Source organism: Hevea brasiliensis, chromosome 12 (assembly GCF_030052815.1).
Source record: "Hevea brasiliensis isolate MT/VB/25A 57/8 chromosome 12, ASM3005281v1, whole genome shotgun sequence".
Lineage (NCBI taxonomy): Eukaryota > Viridiplantae > Streptophyta > Magnoliopsida > Malpighiales > Euphorbiaceae > Hevea > Hevea brasiliensis.
Genome location: NC_079504.1, coordinates 8,383,949 through 8,393,040, shown reverse-complemented (window position 1 = coordinate 8,393,040; position 9,092 = coordinate 8,383,949). Strand labels below are relative to the sequence as shown.

Below are 9,092 nucleotides of genomic sequence, written 5' to 3'. Positions count from 1 at the left end.
GGGGCAAAAATTGTTGATGAATGTCTATTTTCCAGCGCTATTGGATGAGGACTTAGAACTCAATTTTAGTTATTGGCAAGGTATCAGCATCTGGGATTTGATTATCCAAATATTCCACTTATTATTTCATATAAAACATGTTGATTCTACTCTGCTACTGTTGCCTTCAAACTTGCTGTTTGTGATCATAGGCTAAAGGTTATGGATGAGTATGCACAAGCAATTAACTAATGTTATTTGTGTTTCATTGTCAGGCTACTGGATTAACGTAGAGTAAAACAATTCTTATGTCATTATTGATAGAGTATTTATTTTATCATGGCCGAGTCCAGTTTGCTTGAACTTATGTTAAAAAGCTGTGATCCCTGTAAATGAAAGGAGATAGCCCACGGAACAGATATTTCACTTGATTCAACAATTTGATTTGGGTGAGCAATTTTCAGCTCTAAAAAAGTTGTACTGAACCAAACTAATTTGGTTTTTTCGATTTCAGTTCAGTTAGCATTTTTGAAAAGTTTTTGTTTTATAGTTCAGTTAATTCAATAAAAAAATTGAACTAATCTAAACGAAATTCCCCACTTACTACCCCACTTACCATACTATGTTTTTTTCATACATCCTCTAAATATATTTCCAAACAGAATCCCTATTTCTAAACAAATTTCTCAAATCAATCCTTACCTCGCTTTCTTAGATCTTGCCTTCCCTCTTCTTCTTCTTCTTCTTCTTCTTCTCCTCCTTCTGTAATGTTTGATGGTTGATGCTTTTGCTATTGTCTACTTGTTCCATTTTTTTTACTTGTTTCTTTTTCTACTACCGCCTATCGCCCTTCCTCTGGAATCCTTAATTGTATAGACTCATACGGCCATATTCATATTTCTTTCCTATTGCAGCCCTTTTTTAAATGTTTGCGTCGTCGTAATTGTATGAGTGTGACTGTCCTCATCTTCTTCTCGCTGCATCGATTCAAAATCCATCATCGCTGTCAAGAATCTCAACTTTGAATCAACTGATTCAAGTTCAAGCTAAGAGTTCTGATTCAAGTTGAACTTAAGACTACTGTTTTTGAGTTTGGTACTTAAGATCGACTTTTTTTTAGCTATTTGTGAATGTGTAATTTTTGTTATTCTCCAATTTAATTTCTTAGTTTTGGTTCAATTATGTCAAGATTTTGTTGGTGATTTATTATGAAGTGTTATTATTCCTATCTTCCTGGATTGATAATGAAATTTTGAGTTTGGTTTTTAGATTGATTATGGGTTGTTAGTTCTTGACATTGTTCATCTCTTATTGAGATTGGTTATACAAATCGATGAATCAAATCAAACTGAACTTATTTAATAAAATATATTTTATTCTATTAATTTAATTTTTTTAATTTAATAAAATATATTTTAATTTTATATTTTTTTTTGTTTGATTCAATTCAAAACTAAATCAATTAATCCACATCCTTGAAGTTGACACAATTGTTGTTGAATGTATGAAAATTTTAAGGGTGATTATTCTTACCTATCTCGCAGTGAGTCTACCCTTTCCTTTCTTCTAGATGGGGCATGTGTATAAATAAAGTTCTCTTTTGGTGGTGGATTTGATGAGAATAGTTGAGGGTTCTTTTAATCCACCAAAAAATTGGCTTGCTATGCTATGCTTGTTGGGTTTTCTTTGCATGCAGGTGTTCGATCTTTGGGTTGGAGGCTTGTGTTAGCTCCTTGGGGCTAGATGCACAGTGCCCTTTGAATCACCTGTGCAGGTGCGTTTTGGTACTTTTGGTGCGCCGTTAGTGTTGGTTTCAGTAGGATCAACGGGCTTTTCTTGTAGAGGGAAAGGGTAGAAGTTTCCCGACGGTTGTTAAGAGTCAACATTAGTAGGTATTGCTGCCCTCCTGAATGGACTTACCTCCTATTTTTCAACTCCTCCCTTCATAGGCTGTTAGTTGATGTAGAACAACTTGGTCCTTGTGGTTGCTTGCTGTTAACTGTCCTGAAAGATTGCTAGCTATTGATACTCCCGTTTGCGTGTTGATAGAGTAGTTCTCTGTTTGACTGTCGAGTTTTCTCTTAAAAATTGCATGGGATCCATAGTGTCACAGGTGTCTCACGTGGGTAGATATTGTCCGCTTTGGGCCTCGGCCCTCACGGTTTTGTTCCTAGGCCAAGCCTCTACCCAACCCAAAATGCGTCTACCCAAGCAAGGCCACCCCCTTCATATTAGCCCAGTCACTCCCCCATACTTGGCCGATGTGGGATTGAGTCACCTCTGTGACATCTCCCCCACCCGATCCTGCAACGACCTCGTTGCAGTCCGGCCACCCTGCCTACACCTCTGTGCTCTTGGCGTGAGTCGACCAAGATGGGTCGACTCTAATACCAAATGTAACGGGTGTCTCATGTGGGTAGATATTGTCCGCTTTGGGCCTCGGCCCGCACGGTTTTGTTCCTGGGCAGAGCCTCTACCCAACCCAAAACGCGTCTACCCAAGCAAGGCCACCCTCTTCATATTAGCCCAGTCACTCCCCCATACTTGGCCGATGTGGGATTAAGTCACCTCTGTGACATACTGTCACGGGTCCAGGTTTTAGCCCTCACTTGGAACGGTGCGGCACTTGGCTTGAACTCTTTCAAGACAAGTCAGCCAAGAGAATCTGTTCAATATGATGAATATATTAGTATGGCTTGGCAAGCCAATTGGGAAAAATATCATAAGCACCTCATTTCAATATGCATCTCAAGCATAATAAAGAACAAGGCACCAGTATATCAAGAACAGGCTACTTCTTTCATTCATTAGTCATAATCGATACAATTAAGTTGGTTGTCCATACATCACTTATAGGCAGGGGAGAACCTACAAGGAGTAGCGGGACAAGTACTCACCATGCCCGTGGCTAGCTATACCGATTGCTTCATGGTAGTCAACTAGCCACTCCCTCCTAAAGAGCATTAGGAACACAATGAGGTGTGACAGGAGGAGACATCACTATACTTGAGCCATCACACCCCAAAATTACATAAAATAGAAAATAATTACAAAATATCCCTTTTAGTCCCTGAAATTTACATATTACTACTTAAGCTTTCTAACCCCCTTACATTCTCCCCCACTTGAACGGTCGACGTCCTTGTCGACTAAGCTTATGGCAACTCTTCAATCTTCTGTGTATGTGGTTGTAAGATACGCGATAGGATACTGCCTCATTAAAAAACCTTGACCAAGTAAAACCCAGTGGAAAAAAACCTTGGTGAAGGAAAAAGAGTGCAGTGCGTATTTTCAACCAAGATTGCACTTACAAGAACTCTCTATTGTACTGCCTTTGTGGTTCGATGTCTATTTCTAATTTGATGAGGTACTCCTTGTATGCCTGATGCTTGGTGGATTTGATAGCTTGCTCTGGTAGGATTTCTTCTACAGCTTGGTTGACTAGTGTTGTGTAAACAAAAGCTAATCAGGCGGGTTTATCACAGCTAGGATCCATCTCTTCTGCATGATGTTGCTTTGTACTAGTAGCATGGCAAAGTGATTGAATCTTCATCCATTTTGATAACTTTGCTCTGTAAGTTAGCTGGTCGACCCCGATAATCAGTGATATTGGCTTCTCATCCTTGTGAATTAGTCTCTTGTACGCATTGGTTTCGTATTTTTGGCACTTGTGAGCTGCTTATGGTCCTTGGCTTGCATATGTCCACTTCTTCATAAGTCTGTATGCTTGAGGAATCTTGCCTTTGTTCAACATATGCCTGAAGAATTTGACTTTGGGTTGCTTTGACATGCCTTTCTCTCTCTTGTAAAAGAGTTTATTCTCTTACACCTTCTCAAAGCTAAGTAGAGATATTTCTCTAAAGTGTACGTATATGCCATGGTATCATCAAGGTGGACCACCACAACTTATCGGGATAATCGTAAAATACCTGGTTCATTGAAGTACAAAGATATCCAAAACATTTGTTAGTTAAAAAGGTACAGTAAGAAGTTTAAAGATACTTATACCGTGTTCCACATGCGGTTTTGGGTTCAATCTTCCCACACACATTAGTTTCTTTAAGCTTGCTTAACACCTTCCCCGAATTGGAGAGAATCAATATCACTTTCCTTTCGCAGATGGTAGTGTAACTTGTAAGCATTGCACAAGGTCGGTCTCTTTTGTTCGATAGCTAGTTTCAACTTTTGCTTCTCCAAGGCTCTTACAGAGCATATGGTATCTATCATCAATGGAGCACTATCTTCTTCCCTTGTTCTCTCTTTTGGGACCCTTCTCCTCTTCTTGGATGACCTTTTAAGGCATTAAACACCTTTGTAGGAACATTATAAGATGCAATGTACTCCCCATAAAGAGAAACACTTTTGATATTCTAAGCTCAGCTACTGTTAAGTTGTTTGATCTCTAGTATTGATTACTCTACAATCTTGCACCATAGTGTTCTCTCCCCAGATTGATTAGCTTGTCTCCCTTTATTTCTCTAAGAATAGAGTTGTTTTTGGATTACTCCCCCACTTAAAGCCTTGCCCCATTTTCTAGGGTAGTTGTCTTAACTTTTCTATCATGATCAAGCTCTTATTTAGCTCCTTCACTTACATCTCATTAACACATTCTTTGCCAACGTTTCACGTCTACTTTACCATACCTTTGTTATCTTAGCATGAGAGTCACAAAGGTCCTCACATATTCCTGGATTGGATCTATCTATTGTATCTCATTAACCCGCATTGTGTGTTATGTGCTACCTGTATAAGGTAAGGATGGTGGATCCAGTTCTACTATTATTCCTTCCACTTTATCATGCCCCCACAGTTTGCCCTCCTTTATCTAAATACATTGGCACTATCTTTTTAACCTGTCTTCATGAAAATCATTTTGAGTAGCATTGGAATATAATTTCATGTCATATAAAAGGTTATTTTACCTCTCTCACATTGTGAGTACCACTAAAGCCTTTGATTTCGAAATTTCCTCACATTAGGATTACTGATAGTGCTTACCAGCAGTTCACCTCAAAATTGTGTTCTTGGTCTCCGCGACCTCATTGCTAATCTCGACCACAGTCCCTACAAGAGAATTATGAGGAGTGGTAATAGACTTTAAATTTTCCACAGTACCTTTTTACATGATAGGCCACTACTTTAAGCTCTCGCATATGTTCTCCAAGTTGCTCAATTAATCCTTTCCTGTAAAAGAAATGGGATTTTGGATGGCCTCAAGCTCTATTGGCTCATCACCCTCACCCTTAAAAAGCATGGCTACCATAGCCAGAAGATATCTCATGTAAGCATGGGATTTTGGGAGGCCTCAAGCTCTATTGACTCACCCTCACCCTTAGAAAGCTTAGCCATCATAGCTAAAAGATATTTCCTGCAAGTATAGGATTTTGGATGGCCTCAAGCTCTATTGGCTCACCCTCACCCGATATAGTTAGGCTACAATAGCCAATGATATTCAATTTTCTCATTGCTCAAAGAGCGAGGCAGACTGACTCAAGCTCTATTGCCAGCCCCATCAAAATTGTCATAGGGTCATTACCCTCTCTCCAAAAGATACAGCTGATGGAGTGTGCAGCATCCCACTTGGGGATCATTACCCTCTCTCCAAAAGATGCAACTAAAGGAGCGTGCAGCACCCCGCATTCTCAACCAATGTGTAACTCAGTCACCCTGCCTACTCCTCTCAGAGCGCTTGGCGTGACAATCAATGGGAGGAACTCAGTCACCCTGCCTACTCATTTTTAGAGCGCTTAGCGTGACAATCAACGAAGCATCCATTGCCTTTAGTGAAATCACTTTGATCCCTTTTCTCGAGGGTGACAATAATTGCACAGTAGATTCCTTCATACTCTCCACCATTCATGGATCGGTGGTTGCTCTAATACCAACTGTCACAGGTCGGTTTTAGCCCTCACTTGGAAACGTGCGGCACTTGGCTTGAACTCTTTCAAGACAAGTCAGCCAAGAGAATCTGTTCAATATGATGAATATATTAGTATGGCTTGGCAAGCCAATTGGGAAAAATATCACAAGCATCTCATTTCAATATGCATCTCAAGCATAATAAAGAACAAGGCACCAGTATATCAAGAACATGCTACTTCTTTCATTCATTAGTCATAATCGATACAATTAAGTTGGTTGTCCATACATCACTTGTAGGCAGGGGGAACCTACAAGGAGTAGCGGGACAAATATTCATCATGCCAGTGGCTAGCTATACCGATTGCTTTATGGTAGTCAACTAGTCACTCCCCCTTAAAGAGCATTAGGAACACAACGAGGTGTGACAGAAGGAGACATCACTATGCTTGAGCCATCACACCCTAAAATTACATAAATAGAAAATAATTACAAAATATCCCATTTAGTCCCTGAAATTTACATATTACTACTTAAACTTTCTAACTCCCTTGCACATAGCCGACCAAGGAGAAGCAACACTGCTACGTAAAAAGATACGGATGTTCCTTTTTTCTTCTAGTGCCCTATCCAATTAGTCTAGGGCAACTGTTCTCTTTTTCTTTTAATTGTTGTTGGATTTGTTTGTGGGCTTCACTGTTGTAATTAGGCGTTTTTAGTTGCTAGTTATTCCTATTTTAGCAAATCAGGGGTTTTAACACTCCCTAAGCTTTTGGGGGGCTTTTTTCAATAAACGAAAAAATGAAAGAGCTGGGCATACCAATGCAAAAAGAAAAATTGTAATGACAGTTGATGAAGATATCCCTTTCTTTGAACTAGGCACATAAACCTCGAGCAAACCCAATTTATTTGAGACAGAAGCCATAGTGCTCCAAAGTTCTCTTTACCTCGTATCTTCTTCCTAAGTGGTACCACTGCTAGGCTACGTTAGCAGCGACAGATTACAAATTACCGAGAAATCTAAACCGATCAGAGGCCTGCGACAGATTACAAATTACCGAGAAATCTAAACCGTTCAGAGGCCTAGGATCTTCAAAAGTAAAGTCATATCAACGAGCTTCCTAGCGTGCGTTCAAGTTAGCAGCAAGTCTGGAACCAGTGATACACCATTTCCATCTATATTAATAGACAGTTCCTTTAACAAGCCGTTATGTCCACACTCCGAAAGCAAGCTGCATGCTCAAACAACCATAAGACCAAGCAAATTCATAGCCAACACACCACCATAACAATCATAGCAACAATATTTAGATTGTTTAGAGTTTAATACCAATATTCCACTGTACCAAACCAGTCATTCACAACTCAAGTGCCCTACGACAAGCCTAAGTCTAACCACCAGACATACAAAATAAGAACGGACAAACAGAAAGTAGAATCCTATTACAAACACATCCACTATCCAATCATGAAGAATCACAGCTGGCCTTCAGGAAATTTGAGCTTTTAAGCTCTCTCACCACGGATTCTCCTGGCTAGCTGAATGTCCTTGGGCATTATGGTAACACGTTTGGCATGGATGGCACACAGATTGGTATCCTCAAACAAACCAACAAGGTATGCTTCTGCTGCCTCTTGCAAAGCCAAAACAGCATGGCTCTGGAACCGCAAATCAGTCTGCAGAAACAAAAATACAAAATTGGTTCAACAGACTATCTCACATGTGCTACCAAAATTAAAGAAACCCCAACCTCGATGCAACTATACTAAATTAAATTAATAGGGTAATTTTATTTCAGCAATGCATGCAAATCAATGTCACTAACCTTGAAGTCCTGTGCAATTTCACGGACAAGCCTCTGGAATGGGAGTTTCCTGATGAGGAGTTCAGTACTCTTTTGGTACTTACGGATTTCACTGAAAATTCATGTACATATAATGTCAAAGTCAGGAATTTCAAACAAAAGCAAAAGCATTGAATGAAATGGTTATTTGAAACACACCGAAGAGCAACAGTTCCAGGCCTGTATCTGTGGGGCTTTTTCACACCTCCCGTGGTCGGGGCTGACTTGCGGGCTGCCTATAAACAAAACACCAGGGACAAAATTTTGCTTCACAATACAAAAAATCTACAATAATAACGCAAAAAACACTGTGTTTTAATGCCATAAAGTTGAAGAATTACGAAGAAAGGTTACCTTGGTGGCAAGCTGTTTCCTTGGAGCCTTGCCTCCAGTGGACTTACGAGCAGTTTGCTTAGTACGTGCCATCTATAATTGCATGAATATTGTCAATAGATATTACGATGCCGATTAGATTTTATTTATAAAAAATTATAATTCAAATAATGAGCCTACACAATTTCTATACAAGGAGCTTTGCATTAAAGACCCAATGCCAAAGTTTATCATGTAAAACTTTTTAACCAATTTTCAGGTGTAAATGACATGGGAAACCACTGCTTAGCCCCAAGTATAAAGGGTAAGCCCTAAGGTACACTATACACTTGCGCAAATACAAGGTCCAGAGAAAAAACCGAGTGCACAAACAGCACACTCCGTCCGCCGGCAAGAAACAAGACAGCACTCCACAAGAATGCAACACCGACGCCAAACTCAAAAATCTTAACCACATAATAACAAACCTTGAAACTCAACGAAGAGGGTAATGTCAGAGAACATAAGCCCTTTAAGGAACCAGGCCAGATCTGAGGTCCATCAGACAAAAACTAGAAAAACAAACACCACACAGTCATAGACTAGAGAATCTCCCTCACATGCAAAAAAACTCAAACCAACTCAAGAAACAGTCTATTCTAGAACAGGTCTGAAGCAAGATTATTCTTCGGTAGAACAAAGAAGAAAAGAAAAAAAGCGTAAAATAAGCAGGTTTCTCCGTCAAGAAGAGTTGAGGGTTTCTCCGTGACAAATACTAGGGTTCGTTTAGCAGAATTTGATCAAAAAATCCAACTTGAACCCCAAAGTCATTGATTAAGAGAGCGAAATTATTGTGGAAAGGGTAAAAATATCAAAGAAAACCCTAGTTTTCAAAAACGAATTGAAAGAAAAAAATATAGAATGGCGTACCTTGCCGAACCAAAGAGAATCTCAAAAACTCCAACAAAAAGTTAGGCTATTAAGGGGCAGTTTGGCCAATTCTAGACGCTATTTATAGGAGCAATTCATCATCCATGGACTGAAACAGCAACTTATTAACGGACGGCCACGATTGATTGTCACTGTGTTTTCACCTGG

General features: G+C 39.6%; 1 protein-coding gene across 2 annotated transcripts; it reads right to left on the bottom strand.

The window, feature by feature from the left end:
• Positions 1-7,124: 7,124 nt before the first annotated feature.
• Positions 7,125-9,065, bottom strand: LOC110636691 (histone H3.3). Of its 2 annotated transcripts, none has more exons than XM_021786502.2 (5): positions 8,925-9,065; positions 8,037-8,108; positions 7,842-7,918; positions 7,665-7,755; positions 7,125-7,515 (listed from the first exon to the last, which is right to left on the bottom strand). In XM_021786502.2, exons 2-5 carry the CDS (start codon positions 8,106-8,108, stop codon positions 7,345-7,347), a joined length of 411 nt encoding a protein of 136 aa, XP_021642194.1. In that variant the 5' UTR covers positions 8,925-9,065; the 3' UTR covers positions 7,125-7,344. The 2 variants fall into 2 exon arrangements, with proteins under 2 accessions (XP_021642194.1, XP_021642195.1); XM_021786503.2 differs by having other exon boundaries at positions 8,483-8,927.
• Positions 9,066-9,092: the final 27 nt, after the last annotated feature.

Coding starts and splice junctions, on each gene's coding strand:
- LOC110636691 (XM_021786502.2), bottom strand. CDS start 8,108: ATGGCACGTACTAAGCAAACTGCTCGTAAGTCCACTGGAGGCAAGGCT. Junction 7,919..8,036: donor GGAAACAGCTTGCCACCAAG/GTAACCTTTCTT, acceptor TTTTGTTTATAG/GCAGCCCGCAAGTCAGCCCC. Junction 7,756..7,841: donor CCTGGAACTGTTGCTCTTCG/GTGTGTTTCAAA, acceptor ATGAATTTTCAG/TGAAATCCGTAAGTACCAAA.